This window comes from Choloepus didactylus, chromosome 17 (genome assembly GCF_015220235.1).
Source record: "Choloepus didactylus isolate mChoDid1 chromosome 17, mChoDid1.pri, whole genome shotgun sequence".
Classification (NCBI taxonomy): Eukaryota; Metazoa; Chordata; class Mammalia; order Pilosa; family Megalonychidae; genus Choloepus; species Choloepus didactylus.
In genome coordinates, this window is record NC_051323.1 from 18,600,491 (window position 1) to 18,619,869 (window position 19,379).

The following is a 19,379-nucleotide window of genomic DNA, read 5'->3' on the forward strand; positions in this document are numbered from 1 at the left end:
AACTGATCCCTATTAGAATCAAATCTAGGTGAATCCCACCCAAATTACCCATTCTTCTGGCTCTCCTAGTAACTCACAACAACCCCATCTACTCAATTCATAAATAAAGCCCTCATCCTTCTATTTTCTCCCAGACTAACAACTCTTCTGGCTTTTCTTCTTTTCTTACAGAGGCTGAAATGTATGTCTGATCAACTCAGCTCTTCTCTTAGTGAATTCTTTCCACTGCTACCCTTCCTCCACACCCACTCAACAAATTCCTCAAGCAAGATTAATGGTGTAACTCATTTTCTCCATTCCCGAGTTTTAGCAGAGAAAAAAACACAGATTTTGTAAGGGCTAACTCCATTAAAAAACCATCATCCTCAATCTCAGAAGAACCTGTCAGAACTACCTGCCAATCCTTTTACTTGTCCTTAATCAGCTCCATATCTTATTTGCTTCACCAAAAATTCTGAGGCTTTACCAAGCCACTTTCCTCAAAATCCCTTAATCTAATCCTATCATTCCCAACCTCCCTCAGGAGACAATCTTGCTTTCAAGACTGATCTCTCTCAATTTCCTATCCACAAACTGATTTGCATCCACTCTCTCTTTTTTCTTTTTCATATACTCTTATTCTTTCTCTAGGGCTTACTTAATTAGTTCCCTTTTCCCTTTGAATCACAGAAAGGAAAACAAACAAACTAACTCTAATATCAGGCTTCTCCATGTAATTCAGATCTAAATATTGTCATGTAGAATGCAATGAAAAATCAAATGGCTCATCTAACAAAAAAATCAAGTGATTTATAAACACATCTAATCCAAAGTATTAATATTACTGCAGAAGAGCAAAAATAAATTACTTGTGGCAAGGTATTTTTACAAGCTATTCATAAGGAAGACATTTATTACCTTCTTTTTTACATACCTGATAAATGACCAAGAGTCTTCAGCACAGTCTCAAAAGACAACCTCAACATTCTGAGATTTGAAGAGTGATATTCTGGCTGTCTGGTTGGGCCATGAGGCAATACAGATGAAAAAGGCTGATTAATGCCCAGATTAGAACCACCTACCTACGTAAAGGGGAACAAATTGAAGAAAGCAAATCAAAATTGTATTATTTTCAGACTTCATCTGCTAAAAATGAAACCACGTTTTTATAAAAAAGAAAATTAAGCAGTTATGCCAGTTACTTAAGATGACATATTCAACTTGCCCGAGTTCCTAATACAAGTTACATCTTGTTTGGTCAATTTCAAGAAGGCCTAGGAATGTTCTATTACTCAGAAGTTTGCTCCTTACAACAGCATGATATTTGAAGGGTTTGAACTATGGAATTATTCTTCAAAAGCTCCAGGGGTTCTGTTTGTTTGTTTATGGAGAGAAGTATGTTGTCGGGAGAAAAGAAGAAAACACAGAACAGAAATATTTTCTAGAAATCCATAAATGTTTAAAAGAAAAATAATACCATCAAAGAACTGTATCTGTGATCAGTACCAAAAAACAGATCAGTCCTCAAACTTCTTGAAACAAAGGATGGGGGGAGGAGGTGGATAAAATGATAGTACAGTAAAGATTGGAACCAAAAAGGAAGTTCCTAAAGTTTCATCACATCTCAATAAGTCCTTGCCAGAAAAGAAATTAAAACTCATTATTGGTGACCTTAGCACCTAAATGTGCAAGGCTTTTCACCAAATTCATAGTATACTCCTACATAAAAACATGTCATAAACATGTAAAACAAATCATATCTTGCTTAATTGCTATAGCGCTTCTGTTTGGAGTGATGGAAAAGTTATGGTAATTAATGGCTGGTGGTCATGGTCTAATATAGCAATTTTAGGGGCTTTGTTTTTGGGCTTATGGTTGAAGACCTTGTAATTTATCTGGTTAGCAAACATTGTGAATATAATTAACACCATTTAATTATATTTTGGAATGTGGTTAAAAGGGGGAATTTTAAGTTGTATCTAGGCTACTAAAATAAAACATAGACCTGTACAATACAATGAACACTAATAAAAGTTACAGACTATACTTAACAGTATAATTATAATAATGATTCATCAATTTTAACAAAGGTAATACAAGAATGCAAAGGGTTGGTAAGAGGGGAAACTGGGTATGTAGGGGGGTATATGGGAACCCCATATTTTCTACATGATTTTCCTGTAAATTTACTTCTCTAATAAAAAACAAATTTTAACTTATTTTTAGTTTTCTTTATTTTCCTAAAAGAATTATTTCAGTCATACCCTGAGGAAGAAGTCTCTTTTCCATCTTTTAGCATGAATCTTTCTAAGCTTTTTGTCACTGTTTTATTTTTTTTCATTATGTAGTAGTGAACATTCTTAGGAAAGTGGCAGAGTATAGAAATGTATAAATATTCTATTTACACTGCCCACAGAGGTGTCTCCAGCGCAAGAGTTCTCAACTGGGGAAGAGTTTGCCCTGCAAACAAGGGACACCTGGCAATGTCTGGACACATTACTTTTCATTGTCACAAATGGGAAAGGTGCTACTAGCATCTTGTGGGTGGAGGCAAGGGATGCTACTAAACATCCTACAACATAGAGAACAGCTCTCCAAAACAAAGAATTCTCCAGTCCAAAATGACAACCGTGCTGAGGTTGAGAAATCCTACACTAGAAGTAACAAAAAGTTCTTAGTTTTCAATTACCTCACTTGTGAAGACTTTTTTGGAGTGCAGCTCATTAACATATATATTATATATGTTGTGTGTTGTGTATGTACATTTCGTAGCATGTTTCACCCAGAGCTTCCAAACGTAGGAAGAAAAAAAATTCTATTTCAATCTTGATTTCAATAAAATTTCATTATGTCAAAGCCTCAAAATACAGAGCTATTAAAGTAATACAAAAGGCAAGGTATAATAAAAATCATGAAAAGTATTTATTTAAGAGATCAAAAGGTCTTCATTAGTAATCGAAAATGGGAGGAATCAGGAAGAAAAAATCAAGATTGGTTTATCTCCCACTTTTTAATCAAAGATGACTAGGAAACTAGAAAAATACTAACATCACTATAAGAACTCAGGAAGTCTACAAGTCACTAGGTTTAGGAAAAAGATGAGCTATGTTGGTACAGACAAGTTGATTTGAGGTGACAGGAATGTTCACAAGAAAAACTTCAAAACTGCATAAGGGCATAACTGGAGAAATTATCAGCATCTAAAAATGCAGAGATGGTATTTGTCTATGCAGAAATAATTATTTAAGCCTTGAGAGGGAACCAGGTTTCCAAAAGGAAAAAAATATCAACAACCACAAATAGAAAAAAATCTGAGGAGTAAAACTTAAATAACATTTAGAGTTACACGGCCAAAATAAGGGATAATAAAATAGTATTTTATCACAGAAGCTACAAGTATATCATATGCTACCAAGAATAAGGAGGAAGAACAACAAAATAAATTTAGACCAGGAGACCCCTGGTGAGTCTAGCTTCAGTAAAGTAACAAGTGAAGGGAACTACAACCAGGCACTGTATAGGTGCTACATACGTTACACACTGAATATAACAATGTATGAGGTTGATTATTCCTATTTCTTTATGTATATGAGGAAAGTGACCTTCCAAAGTAATTTGCCCAAGGCACAAAGTTAACAGGTAACCAAACTGGGTTTTGACCCCAAATGTCCTACTCTTTCCATAGCCCCAAGCTGCATCATACAGAAGTGAATGTCCAAATTATCATTTTTAAAATGTGGGTAGATATTATAGTGAGGCAAGCAGATATGGAAGACTCCTGAGATACAGATGAGGAGAGGAAGAAAAAAAAACAGGAATAGACAACCTCCTGAGAGAAAGCTGAGTCATGCCAGAAGATTACTACCATATCTGACTCCTTGCTTCCCTAATTCTGGCATTAAGTAACCCCCAGACCATAAGGTAGAACTGGGCTAAGAGTGAGGACAATACAAGGAACAGCAGCAGCACCCTCCCTAGACTGAAAGAAGAAACTTAAGACTACAGTTAGGAGTGGATAAAATTTAGAATAGTGGTCAAAATGAATGTCAGTACATGTTCCGGTTTGCTAATGCTGCCATTATGCAAAATACCAAGAATGGATTGGCTTTTATAAACGGGATTTATTTGGTTACAAATTTACAGTCTGAAGCCAAGAAAATGTCCACATTAAGGCATCAACATGAGTATACCTTTACCAAAGGAAGGCCAATGGCGTCCAGAAAAACTCTGTTAGCTAGGAAGGCACATGGCTGGTGTCTCCTGGTCCCGAGTTGTGTTCCAGCTCGTCTCTCAGCTCCTGTGCATTCTTCAAAATGTTGCTCTTGGGGCATTTTGTCCTCTCGTAGCTTCTCCAGAGCGAACTCTGGGCCAGCATCTCCAAAGAGTCAACAAAAGTCTGCTTTCAACGGCCATCTCCAAAAAATGTCTCTCTCAGCTACAGCGTGTTCTTGGTGTTTTCTCCCAGGACATTTCTCTCTAAATGCCTGGGGGTCCTGTCTTAGCATATCCCAGGGCAAACTCTGGGCTTCATCTCTTAGCTAAACATTCTTCTGTCTGCATCTCCAAGCACTTCTAAGCGTCAGAGTCAGTTCTTAGCTTCTCTCCAAAATGTCCCTCTCAGCTGCTCTGAGCTCCTTCTGTTTGTGAGCTCTTTTATAGGATTCTAGTGATTAAATCAAGACCCACCCTGAATGGGCAGGGTCCGTATGTCCACAGAAATAATTTAATCAAATGTTTTGCCCACAGTTGGTTGAGTCACATCACCGAGGAAATAATCAAAAGATTCAAATCTAATCAACACTAATAAGTCTACCCCCACAAGACTGCATTTAAGAATATGGCTTCTGGGGGGAGAAAATATATCCAAACCAGCACAGTACATCACCTTTAACTAATATATATCTACATGAAAAGTTGACATAGTTACAAAAGTAGTATTATCAAACAATTTAGAAATTCTAAGTTTAAAATTGATCATATTTTGTTTTTCAATTCATATGGAAATTTACTGTGAACAATCTACTTCAAAACCTTCACTCACCACAAAAATACAAATTCTTGGCCTATCAAAAACTGCCTTGCTTTCACTGAAAAATTAAATTAATTAAGTAGGAAGATAGTTTATGGTATAGTGGTTAAGGACATAGATAACGTTAGGTTCAAATCTTCGTTTTCTTACCTGCTGAATGATCATGAGCAAGTTCCTTAACACTCTAGATCTCAATTGTGAAATGGGGGTGATAATAGTATGTACCCGATAGGATAGACTGAAGGATTAAATGAAGTGATGTATTACATGCAATTTCTCAGCACAGTATTTGAGTACAGAGTAAGCACTATCATTTTCATACCCATTGTTATTAGATTATAAATCAGAATAAAGAATGCCTCCTTTAGAATACTGAAGAAAATAAAGCTTACCTAATGGGCTCTATTAAAAATTCTTATAGTCAATAAATCATAAATAAAATGAAAAGTTGATCACAGTATCTTTGTTCACTTTCTCTCATCAGCTAAAGGACTAAATATATTTGCAACCAAACTAGTAGCTTTCCAATGACATACCAATCTTATACATGGGGTAATAGGAAAAGGGAACTAACATTATGGAGCATCTACTAGGTGCCAGGCATATCACTAAGCACATCACCTATATTACCTAATGTAATCAATGTCTAACAGAATGTAGGATATATGGGAAGGAAAGGGGCCAAGCTTGGAGCTGAGACTATTAGAACAAAAAGGATGGGCAATGGAACCAGAGAAACGTTTAAGCTAAGAGAACAAAGGATCTAAGCAAAAGAAATCTTGTTCAAAGAAAGGTTGACCCAGAATCACCATTTTCTGGTATCCACACACAATGATAATAATAAAAACAGAGAGGGAGGGACCATGTATAAGCATGGGTGTGTTGCTCATTTGGGAAGGGGGTAGTTAGATCCCTTTGGGGACACTGGCTTGTTTGGACATTAAATATCTCAATGTCCTTCATGGAGGGATATTGGTTCTTGAAAATTTCAAGATACTTCTGAACTCCAATCTTTCAGAAGCTTCTAAACAGAAATACTTTAAAACTCCAGGGCCTATTCTAAGGCTTGTACTTGTAAGTCCAGGGGGGAAATGTGCTGGTTTGAATCTGTTATGTACCCCATAAAAGATTATATTCTTTTAATTCACTCTTGTGGGGGCACACCTATTGTGGGTGAGATCTTTTGATTAGATTATTTCCATGGAGACGTGATTCTGCCCATACAAGGTTGGTCTTAAATTAGTTTACTGGAGTACTTAAGAGAGCTCAGGGAGAGAGAGAGAGCTCAGAGCCACCAAAGACCCAGATGCTTGGAGATGCTAAGCCAAGAGATGAAGTCCAGTTTGTCCTGGAGAAGCTAAGAGAGGACCCCCAGATGCACAGAGAGAAACACCCTGGGAGCAACAAGCAAGGACGCACAGGAGCTGAGAGAGAGAAGCTAAGACAGAAGCCCAGAGACATTTCAGAGAAAGCAACGGAAACTAAAAGCTAATGCTGGGGAGAGGCCCATCAGATTACAGCCATGTGCCTTCTCAGCTAACAGAGGAACCCCAGGTGCCATCAGCCTTTCTACAGAGAAGGTATCATCCTATTGATGCCTTAATTGGGACATTTTCATGGCCTTAGAACTGTAAATTTGTGAACTAATAATCACCCATTGTAAAAGACAATCCATTTCTGGTACTTTGCATTCCACTAGCTTTAGCAAACTGGAAAAAAAAAAAGCACAATTATTTGAATATCCCCATGAATGAGTCTAATCTTAACACTGTGCTGACATAAGTTGAAGAGTTAGGATACCTCAACATGAAAGGCCTAGGAACACCAAAGAATGGCCTTTTCTAAGACACCACAGAACTCACTAAGTCTTACGGTCTGTGAAACACAAACATTTCTTTTATGCCAGTTTCTAAGAAATTAAGGGAGCATATTCCTAGAAAGCAGATGAAGACCAAGTTAAAAATCACAAGTTGCTATTAAGAGGATATAAATGAGCCTTTTACTTCCATCCACATTTTTCAAGTATGTTCCTTTCCTCACCATATAGGAAATGTCAAATAGGATAACAGAGGTTGTTCAAAACTGGTCTATTCCTTGGGTGGAAGATGTAAGTAGGTTGCCAGTGTGGAAAGCTATCACCAGTCTCTAGATTATCAAGCAATTTTTCTAAAGCTGCTAGCTCTGTGCACTCACTAGTCAAGCCACCTTGGTCACATGTCTGGGAAATAGTAAAAAGTAAAATAAAAGCAAATAACATCACCATTTCCTGAAACAGTATTGGAAAAGACAGTGTTTCCCCCATCATTTTTAGTGTATCTCACCTCTCTTAGTAGTTCAGCGATTCTTTCACTGCACATAACAGCCTGTTCATCTAACCTGTGGCACTCAGTATCACCATCTGGAGTAATGATGTCAGACTCAGCCGTCCCCTGCAGGCACTCTACACAACAGGAGTCCTTTTGTGTATTTGTATGTATAGTAAAACAGGACTTGGCTTCCATACCCTGAGGAATTTCACCTTGGCCTACATCAGCTTTTGGTAAGAGTGCAATTAATGACGCATCACTGGATGATGGTGAAGCACTTTGTGATTTTTCATCACATGCCACCAAGTTTGCTGGTGAGCTGCTTCCTACAGCTGCAGATCGACCTTCAATAATGTTATCAGAATTTACATGCTTAACCGAAATATAGTTTGAGGAATCTGCAACTTCTTCAGGGGTTTGCTGCTTTAAATCTTCTAAAACCAAAGAATCTGAAGTTGATACTTGCAGTGGATAAATGTTTGAAAATTCTACCTTCTCTGTAACGTCAACAACAGGATCAGACTTTATCATCCCAATGGGAACAAACGATTCATTGCTTATATCACATTGAAACAAAGGTGACTCTGTTTTGCTAAGACCAACAGCCTGGTTGTGAGATTTTTCAGTTAAAGAAGCAGATAACTTAAGCTCTGGAATAACAGAAAATGGTTTAATAAGCATGTCCTGTGGAGCAGGTGGTGATTTTAAATTAGGATGCCAGTACAGGGAACTATCATCAACATCTTTTCTATGCAACCATGATTTTGAAGCTGCTGGTTCAAATATCCCAGGAGTAGACTGATAACATGGATGACTAAGCTGATCAAATAAAGATTTTTCATCATTATAATTTGATGGGGAAAGTTCTGGGATTTTTGGTTCTCTTTCTTGGCTGGCATTTGTTAAAGATTTATTGATATCAGTTTGGATTTCCTTTATTGTATTCTCTCTCTCGGAAGGCTCAATAGAGGCAATAACTGCCTCAAAGGCCACATCTTCTATAGCACCAACTACTGCACCAAAAGCAGAAGTTTCCTTTTGGCTTCTTTCCCCTTGAAAATACAGTTGTTCTGATGTCTCACCCAAATTAAATTTAACAGTTTGAAGAATACCACCAGAAGCCTCCATCTTAGAGGTATCGTGTCTCCTGGAGAGGACAGGTGGTTGTGAAACTTTTACAGAATTATCAGGAACTACAACATTCCCAATATGCTGTGTTTCTGAAGATCTGGGATGTGTATCTAAAGATACCAAATTATTTCTAGTCTCCTTTTGTTCAAAATGTTGAGATAATTCTTTCAGTATGTCTTCATTTCTCTTGTAATCCTCCAAAGAACCCAGTTTTTGTTGCATCTCATTCTCAGGTATAGCCTTTAAATCGACACTCTCATAATAATGGCTATCACTCGTCAAGGGAACCCCTTTTCCTCTTCTTTCCAACAAAAAAGGCAAGAAAGAATTTGATATTTTATTATTTAAATGAGAAGCAACTTCATGTGGAAATGAAACATGGTCCTTACTGGTTAGACATGTTTCTGGATGCTGTGAAGCACCCTGTTTCCTCCACGGCATATATAAATAAAGGGCACCACAACTGTTCCTTCTCTGGGAAATTTTAGTTTTGTCAGTTGTGTCACATGGATCTGAAAAAGAGTCCTGGTCCTTACTAGTTAAACATGTTCCTGGCTGCTGGACAGCTTCCTGTTTCCAACTTTGCACATACGAACAAGAAGCATCAAAACTGTCACTTCCTTTGGTAGATACGTCAGACGAACTTGAAAAAGAAACTTGATCTTTAATAGCTAAATTGGTTTCTGGCTGCTCTATAACTTCTTGTGACTTCCATGACACATGTGAAGAAAGAGTATAACTATCAGAGGCTTTGGGGGTTTTTAGTTCATCAGCTTCATGTGATGAAATAGCCTCTTCTTTATTCCCTTGTTCAAGAGGTAAAAAGGATTGCCATGGCCCTATTTCTGCACTACTTATAAGTGGGTGGTGAGATACACTAAAGCAACTGTTAACTAAGTCAGAAACTACTTCTGAGGCTGCCTGGAACAAAGCTTCATTAACTTCTGATGGCCGAGAAAGCCAACCGGTATCTTCAGACCTATCAGGAATTCCCCTGAAAATATACAATTAAAAATAAATAAATAAATAACATTTAAAACATTTAATTTTTAAACACTAACATGAAAAAATACAAAATGGATAGTCACTGAAATCAAGTATTTGAAAAGTGTGTTGAAAAACAAAGTTCTCCTAATTTCAAATTCCTTTAAGATGGCTAATCACTGAATAAAGCAAATTTTATTTTAACCAGAAGGTGAACAAACAACTTTTGACCTTGATATTTTCCCTGGCTTCTCCTAAAATAATGAAGACACAGAATTCATGTTGCCAAACGAAAGATTCTGCCAAATAAAAGATTTAAAATAGCCTTTCAAACTATTTTAAAGGTTGAGTTTATAACCTATCATGGTTTTATATTCAACCCAAATTAATTCTTTCACTAGACATTTATTAGGTTCTTGAAAACTACTCAAGTGATACACTCCCAAAATATAACAGTAACTTAATCACTGGTTGATGACCTAACGTGTACAGAGTACTTCATAAAAGTAACCATAAAGTAATTCATAACAGAAAAAGCAGGCACAAGTTACTTTTTAATTTCTAAACATCTGTAATTTTTAATCCAAGATGATTTGGGGTTTTTTTTTTTTAAGTTCTAAAAAAGGAAAACATATTCCAGGATTATTACAAAATGTTTTTAAAAATTCCAGACTTTTCTCTCATTATGACTGTTTTAAATAAAGGACAATTTTAATTATTTTAAAGTAAACGTACAGTCACCTGGCTCATTTCCACATACATAATACTGTGGCAAATTAACATACATCATGTCTCAATTTAGGGCCTTAATTACTTTCAGAGTATATGCTGAGACTATCTAACACTCACCCCAAAATCCCACCTTAGCCTGAATCATTAACATTAGCAACAATTTAGAAGAAGGAAAAAAGAGTAGGAAGGTTACAAGCAAATAAAAACTAAATCATCCTACCTTAAAGGTTCAAAGTGTAGCTCACTTTGGTGAAATAAGGAATCAGGCCCACACTCTTGATCTCGTGTAAGACATGTCAGCAAAGGCAAATCAGGAGAAGCAAAGCTGTCTTGTATGACTGCAAAGTTTCAAATGTAAAAATGCTGGGTGTACTGAAATTCAATTAACTTATTCATGTAATGTTTTCAAGAAACTAAATATGCTGACATCTGAAAGTTTCTACAAGTCTTTGAATAATAATATAATAGCAGCAACAGCAACTACATTTTTTGAGAGCCTGCCAAGGTCTAGGCACTTAACTTACAATATTACATAACAACCTTGAAGCATAGGTATTATTATACCCATCTCACAAGTGAGGAAACAGGATTTCAAAACTTAGGAAAAGTTAAGTAATTTGTCCATTTTATAGCTATTAAGTAAGATTTGAACCTAAGCTCTCTAACTTTTATTAGCAGGTTCTCTTAACCAGTATGAGTGTTTCTTTACATCTTAAGTAATTTAAAAATCATACCCCTTAAATCAAAGTGTGGCCCACAGACCTCTGGGCAACCCTAACAATCTCTCAGCAGGGTGATAAGGGTCAAAATTATATTCAAAATAATACTAGGCTATCATTTGCACCTTATTCACTCTCATTCTTTCAAAAAGGTACAATGAAATTTTCCAGAAGCTAGGTGACCTGATACTGCAAAAGACTAAAGGCAAAAGCAAATATGAAAATCTAGCTGTCTTATATTAAGTCAAACACTACAGAGATTTTTTTAAAAAGTAAAATAATGCCACAATTCTTGTTAAATATTTTTTTTGTTTGGGAAAATAGTTATTTTTCTAAAAAGCTATGCTGTGTTAATATGCAATGGGATCGTTACTGTTTAGTGAAATAAATATTTTTTAACTTCTCAGTTTTAATTTCTAATATGAGAAATTGAATAGATATAACCCACATAAAAAAAGCTCTTTAGAGATCTGAGTAATTTTTAAGTGTGTAAAGGAGTCCTGTGACCAAAAACTTTGAGAACAGTTGCTTTAAAGGAAAAAAAAATTCTTGTGGATTCCTGAATGTTGACAAATAATTCTTATTATAATACCCTTACATACATACAAACTAGCTATAATCTCTATTCCTTACAGCACTTATACAACTATAAGACAAAAAAATTAAATCATAATAGAAACACTATAAAGCCAATACATTCTAATTAAAATTAATTTAACTTGATGGGTAATGTTTTGCTAAAACCAAGTTGCTTTTAATATGAATATAATACTGCTTGCTACAGTATACTTTCTTGAGTTTTGAATGCCTATACTATTGAGAACAAAGTGAAAAACTCCACTAATTCACCACAGAGCTCATCACGTTGTCATCTGCCCTTCACGCACCATTACTGCTCTCACATCCCCTGTATCTTCCCTATCACAACTCATCACACTCTTGTGTTAATCTTTTGTTCTGTCCACTTCCCACCTAGACCATTAATTCCAAGTCTGCTTTTTTCACAGCTGTATCCTCAGTGCCTACCAAAGTTCCTACTATATTTAATAGACACTCAAAATTATTTATTTACTGAATATATTAACTAAAAATGTGACACTGATAGGTAACAATAACCTTTACAATCAAGGACCAATTGGTATGCTTCCTCTTTGGTTCTGGCTTAGAAACTCAGTCTAAAAGCTTCATAACAGAAATCCTCTGCCCTCTAAGATTCATAAAGGTTTTTAAACCAAGTCCCCAAATACACTAGGGCTAATACGCTACAAGGAGGCAAGTATTGCAAATTTACTGTTTCCAATGAAATATGAGCTGAATATTTAAGGATCTTGGGAGTTTCTTCTTAAAAAAGTAAAATTAGAGTTATTCCTAAACAGGTTCCAGAACCTACAGAAATCCAGGTTACTTAACAATTTAGAGATAACTAAGGAATAATAAGTAATAAGCATCTCAGCATCTCCTTGAATATTTAAGAATATTTCAGAATGGAGTTAGGGAAGTTAGGCCAAGTAAATAGGAAAATCTAAAGCAGGTCATAAATTAAAGAGTGAATAATTCTCAAGTGTATATATGGTGGGAAGGATATATATCTTACTGGAAATGCTGTTTTCTTATGACCTACAGATGCTTGGTGTTTCATCTCATTTGGACAGCTGTTGATGACTTGTATTCATCTTTATTAAGAAATCTAACTATTCTGACAAGACTTAAAGTCATCATCAATGACACCTGCTGTTGGTGAGCGCACAAATAACAGCATTTATGCATAATAAAAGAGTAAAAATGGAATTTCCTCAGACCATCAGATCCAGTGATCTACTCCAATAAAAAACTGTTCTATTTTATCTTTTGTAATTGAGGAACTAGAGTCATCTAACTTGACATTAAAAAACACTTTAGAAGCCCTATAGTACAATCTCCTACCCAGTGCTGAAATCGCTTCTTAACATTTTGTGCTTGAACACTTTGTTGTGACACAAAGCTCACTTTATTTGGTTGTTACATAGGTTTTTCCACTACTGAATGGTTCTATTAGAAAGTTCTTTCCTATGTCAAGTTGAAGTCAGCATCCCTATAACTTATGTATTCTAATTTTAACCTCTAGATCAAAGATTGGCACACTTTTTCTGTAAAGAGCCAGACAGTAAATAATTTAGGCTTTGTTGGTCACATGTGGTCTCTGTCACATACACTTCTTTATTTTTCTGTTGTTTTTACAACCCTTTAAAAAGGTAAAAAACATACTCAGCTCATGGGCAGTACACAAATAGGCCTTGGGCCACATCTAACTGTGGGCTGTAATTTGCAGACCCTTGCACTAGACCACTATAATATTCATCCCAGTAAACTATTATTTTGTTTACTGGATTATCGTTATCAAAGGAGGAGCTAGCATCCCCACACACAATAGGAACTTAGATATATGTTAAATAAATTAATTGACAATAAGTTACTTCCTTTGTTAGCACGAGAGCCCTTCAAATATTTAACAATAGCAAAGCCTTCTCAAAGAATGAACTCCCACTCTTTCCTCGAGTATCATAGTCATCTACTTCCATAGAACTACTCTAATTTCATAAATATCTTTCTTAAAATGTGGATCTAAAATTGACTTTAATGACCCACATCACAGAAAAGACACCAATATCTTAATTTAGACAGCATTAGCTTGTCTGAAAAAACTTGAATAATTTGTATTCAACCTTCTCTACAAAACTGACAAAACAATCTTCAAGATGTAATCCTGTTCCCCTGACAAAGGCTAATTCTAAGTATTGAATCAGAACTTCCCTGTTTCTGACATTCCTACTAAACCAATCAGTGATGTGGTTATTAAAGAGTTTAGAATATTAAGACAATAGAACTTGAAATTAAAATTTTATCTTTCCTTGGAGATGAAATGATTTGGTATTTGTTTCTGAATTCTATAGATTTTAGTTTGTTCTTGCAAAGAAATAACACAAAAATTATTCTCAAGATAACTTAAAGTTTATCTTAAAAAAGGTATCCCTTCAAATCTGTAAAAGATGTTCTTCTACACGAAATTATTCAACAATAACATATTAATTGGATATTATAACCAAAAGAAAAAGTTTTAGTAATTCAGGAAATAATCACGATAAAGGATAGCTATGCACAATCTAGTGCAACTTTTAAGAAACAAACATTTAATCTAAAAACTGATAAATACATATTACATTTAATTTGCATTACCCAGCAATGAAATCTGGCAGTTTCTGTTGTCAAAATAGCAGTCCAATAAATACATTTCTAAAATTAACTGAGAAGCCTAAAACAAATGGTAGTTAAACTAATGCAATATATACACACAACAATTTCATAGAGAAAAAACACAGTATTTGCATTTTTTCAATTTTTTGAAAAGAAATTTGAAGAAAACATAAGGAAGGAAAGAAATATTTTTCTGAATTATGACTTAGGCTTGAAAAAGTCTAAATTACTATATTGGTTAAACAGTCTTATATATCCTCAATAATCCAAAGTTTACAATTCATTTATTCTAGAATTCTATTTCCTAACCTGATGATCTAAAAGGTACTTAAAGTATCTTGTGTAAAGAGCTAACAAATCAATTCTATATCAAGCAGTGGAAAGCAGGATGGTCTAACTCAGAGAAGTTACTTAAGCCTCTCTAAATCAATTTTTTGGTCTGAAAGCTGGAGATAATACATCTGCCTTAATTCTAAGAATCAAATGAGGTAAACATGTGATGGTTAGGTTCATGTGTCAACAGTTAGGCCAGGCATCTGGTCAAGCAAGCACTGGCCTAACTGTTACTGCAAGGACATTTGCAGCTGGTTTATTAAATCATCAGTCAATTGGCTGCAGCTGTGACTGATGATGTCAACGAAGGGTGTGTCTTCCACAATGAGAGAATGCAATCAGCTGGCTTTAATCCAATCAGTTGAAGGCTTTTAAGCAAGACAGATAGAGGACCTTTGCTTCTTCTTTGGCTAACCAGCGAAGCTTTTCCTGAGGAGTTCACTGAACAAGTTCATCGGAGTTGCCGGATCGCTACCTGAGGAGTTCATCGAACATCTTCGCTCGAGTTGCCAGTTTGCTGCCTACCCTATGGAATTTAGACTCGTGCATACCCACAGTTGTGTGAGACACTTTTATAAAATCTTATGTTCGTAGATATCTCTTGTCAACTCTGTTTCCCTAGAGAGCCCTAACTAATACAACCTGAACATTTGTTTTTGTTTGTTTTAGGGGGATCATCGAGTTTCTGTTGTTGAGAGAACTGGTCAAAGAATACAGAGTTTACCCCAAGAAGAATTCCCAGCATACCTACTAGAGAAGTTGTCACCTTTACCTTCCATGAGTAACAGGATATGATAAAATGAGGGGTACCCACACATTTAATATAACTCTACCAGTTGGCCAGTGTGGAAAACCAGAAATAATTTACTATCTTTGAGTATGGCTCTAGAGCTCCTCGGCTCAACAAAGGACTTAGCTATAAGACTTACAGTCCACCAAAAGTGTTTTACAAATGTGATATATTACTACTAGTTAAAAATAAAGAGGCATTACCTAGCAATGGAGAATATAAGGAATCTCGGCTGTGTTCCTTTACTTGATTTTCTGATTGGGTCAATGTACCTTCCTCCAGAGAGGGGAAATCTGTCACTTCAGTCCCTTCCTCTCTTGCATTAAGCCTGTTCTGGGATGTAACCAAGGTTTCGGAAGAGTCCATTTCTTGAGGAAGACAATGCCAAGATTCTGTTCTCTGAAACAATAATTTTGAAGAAAAACATGCTATATCATGCATATTAACATTTAGATTAAAATGTCCACACAAGCAACATTTGGCTTCCTATTTAATCACATTCCCATCAACCTTTAGAAAAATTAAAGCTGTTCCTTCCCATCCTTCTCACAATATTAACAACATTTTAGACCTCTTCCTTTTACTACCCATCCTCTGAAAGTCTTGGATCATGCTGGCATTTCCACTATACTTTAACAGTTAGTGCTCATCATTAAAACAATAAATTTGGTTCTGCATAATAAAATTTTACAATTTGATTATGATAAAACTGGAAAAAAAGTCTGAAACCAAAGCTACAATATTCTCTACATGTGACGACTTTACTGAATTCTTATGAGCTTATATTTCCTAGAGGACTCTTAGCTCTTCTTAGTACAGAATATCATATTATTCATATTGTCTGTTTCAAATGTTTAATCTCGCATCAGTGGTGCATTTCCGAGCAAGGCGTCTCAAACTATGAAGGGAGAAAGACCAGTTTTCCTACTTCCGACTCATTGCAGACTGATACTTCAGGTAAAATAAACTAAAAATTAATAACTGGATAAATAAAATAAAAAGACATCCAAGCCAAGGGCACAGAGCAAGATGGCAGAGGGGTGATGTGTGTGTTTTATTTACTCCTCTGGGGCAGCTGGTAGATAGCCAGGAACTGTGTAGAACGGACACCACAGAGGAATCTGAGTCGGGACATGGTCATATAGCAGTCACGAGTGCAGAGAGCAGCTGAGATCAGTGAAATCTGTAAGTTCTCCAGGCCAGGGGGCCTGCGCCCCTCCCTGCCAGGCATAACAGAATCTTTCGAGGCTAATTTCCTGAGGGAGGAGGGACCGGCAGTGCTGGGAACCAGGTAGGATAACTGCAGTTGCAGAACTGATTAACAAACTCAGACTATGGAACAAAAACTCCAACTATAGATAAACTGAGACCAGACACTGGAGAACCTGGCAGCAGTCATCAGCCTGGCGGAGAAGAGATAGGGCTAGCAAAAACAGCAAAACAAACAAACAAACAAACAAACAAAAAAACAGAGACTATTGGAGTTGGGGGTGAACATAATACAGAGAAGGGCTGGGCTCAAATAGAATCAGGAGCATATGCAAACCCAGGGGGACAGGGCCCTTCTCTGAAAAGCCGGTTTTTTCTGGTTCTTTGCTCTTCAATTGCTCTCCAAAACCTTGCCTTTTTGCATTTCAATAGCCCATCAGAACTGCAAGGACAAAATTAAAGGGCTTTTCTTAAAATAGTCTATAATGGGCCTTTCTTTTCTTTTTTTCTCTTCTTTCTCTTTTTCTCTTTCTTTTTTTTTTAATAGCTATTCTAAGTAGCCCATTACAGAAAGCCTCAAAAACTTGCAATTTGGGCCCAGGCAAGAAAAGAGCTAAGACAGCTCTAAGACAAAGCAGTAAGTCTGGTGGTGGAGACAATTCTCTAAAGATCAGAACTTCCCAAAGAAAAGGGCGGCGTGGTCCAGCTCCAGTACCAGCCCTCCTTCGGGGAACTCAGACCCCAGGGGCTGGAACTCAGAAACCAACTTCACTCAGCCACGCCCCCAACACGGTCAGGGTCACCTGGAGAACTAAAGGCTCCGTATCTCCTCACACTGGTTGGGGAGCTGCAGGTTGGCAAGTGCCATCTGCTGGACAGGACAGGAAAAGCACAGACTTTAAAGACCTCAAAGGAGGGTCTCATTTTCAAGGAAACTCCATACCCTCCTCCTGAGACGTGGGCGTCTCTGGACTGGGAAAACCTTACTGGGATTGACCATATCTGAGGAGAGCCTCACACACAAAAAGGCTACATAGAGTCAAGCGAGAAACAGAAAAACAAGTGGTGGAAAAACTCCAATCAACTAAATAGAACCTAAGTTACAGGCCTAGAATAAGATGAGCTGAACACCAAAGTTTAGAGAACAAAGCCAACCAACAAGAAAACCCTAGGTGAAAGAGTGAAAACGAGCTCCAGAATAAACTAATCAAGAAAGTCAGATGCCTAGACAACTTAAGATAACGAGCCATACTAGGAAACATGAAAATATGGAACAGCCTAAGGCACAAACTAATAGTTCAACAGAGATACAGCAGTTGAGGCAACCAATGCTAAATCAATTCAACGAACCAAAGGAAGAACTAATTCAAGATGTTTAAATAAATCTCCTAAATCAATTCAAAAATCAAGTCAATGAACTGAGGGGAGATATAGCAAAAGAGACAAAGGATATAAGGAAGACACTGGATGACCATAAAGAAGAATTTATAAACTTGAAAAAACAAATGGCAGAATTTATGGGAATGAAGGGCTTAATGGAGGAGATGAAAAAGACAATGAAGGGATACAACAGTAGATCTGAACAGGCCGAAGAAAGGATCAGTGAATTGGGAGACAAGACATTTGAATTAACACACACAAAAGAACAGATGGTGAAAAGAATGGAAAAATACAAGGAGGGTCCTAGGGATCTGAATGACAACATGAGGTACATGAATATATGTGTTATGGATGTCCGAGAGGGAGCAGAGAGGGGAAAAGGGACAGAAAGAATAATAGAAGAAATACTCACTGAAAATTTTCCAACTCTTATAGAAGACAGAAAATTACAGATTCAAGAAGTACAGCGTACCCCAAATAGAAGAGATCCCAACAGACATACTCCAAGACACTTATGGCTCAGACTGTCCAATGTCAGAGACAAAGAGAGAATTCTGAAAGCAGCAAGAGAAAAGAAACCCATCACATACAAGGGAAGCTCTAGAAGACTATGTACAGATTTCTCCACAGAAACCATGGAGGTGAGAAGAGAGTAGTCTGATATATTTAAGATACTGAAAGAGAAGAACTGCCAACCAAGAATTCTACATCTTGCAAAACTGTCCTTCAAAAATGGGGGAGACCCTACGTGGGACCCAACTCCCAGGGTTGTAAATCTCCCTGGCAACGCAGAGAATGACTCCCGGGGATGAATGTGGACCCGGCATCATGGGACTGAGAGTATCTTCTTGACCAAAAGGGGGATGCAAAATGAGACGAAATAGTTTCAGTGGCTGAGAGATTTCAAATGGAGTCGAGAGGTCACTCTGGTGGACATTCTTATGCACTATATAGATAACACCTCTTAGGCTTTAATGTATTGGAATAGCTAGAAGTAAATACCTGAAACTACCAAACTCCAACCCAGCAGTCTGGACTCCTGAAGACAATTATATAATAATGTAGATTACAAGGGGTGACAGTGTGATTGTGAAGACCCTGTGGATCACACCCCCTTTATCTAGTGTATGGATGAGTGGAGGAATGGGGATAAAAACTAAAGGACAAATGGGGTGGGATGGGGGGATGATTTGGGTGTTTTTTTCACTTTTATTTTTTATTCTTGTTCTGGTTCTTTCTGATGTAAGGAAAATGTTCAGAGATAGACTGTGGTGATGAACGCATAACTATGTTATCATAATGTGGACAGTGGATTGTATATCATGGATGATTGTATGGTGTGTGAATGTATTTCAATAAAACTGAATTCAATAAAAAAAAAATGGGGGAGAGACTAAAATATTTTCAGACAAACAGGCACTAAGAGAGTTTGTGAATAAGAGACCGGCACTACAAGAAATACTAAAGGGAGTGCTACAGGCTGATAGGAAAAGAAAGGAGAGAGAGGTATGGAGAAAAGCACAGAAATGAAGATTATCAGGAAGGGTAAAAGGAAG

General features: G+C 36.7%; 1 protein-coding gene across 4 annotated transcripts in view; it reads right to left on the bottom strand.

Annotated features, from left to right (window-relative positions):
• Positions 1–19,379, bottom strand: part of ALMS1 (ALMS1 centrosome and basal body associated protein) — a 274,368-nt gene that overhangs the window by 223,470 nt on the left and 31,519 nt on the right. For 2 of the 4 annotated variants that reach the window (XM_037806568.1, XM_037806565.1), the window contains exons 3-6: positions 15,438–15,633; positions 10,382–10,499; positions 7,330–9,439; positions 914–1,061 (exon numbers count right to left, since the gene is read on the bottom strand). In XM_037806568.1, coding sequence (XP_037662496.1) covers positions 914–1,061; positions 7,330–9,439; positions 10,382–10,499; positions 15,438–15,633 — 2,572 coding nt within the window. The remainder of the gene's footprint in view (positions 1–913; positions 1,062–7,329; positions 9,440–10,381; positions 10,500–15,437; positions 15,634–19,379) is intronic. The other 2 variants (XM_037806566.1, XM_037806569.1) reach the window with 2 other exon arrangements.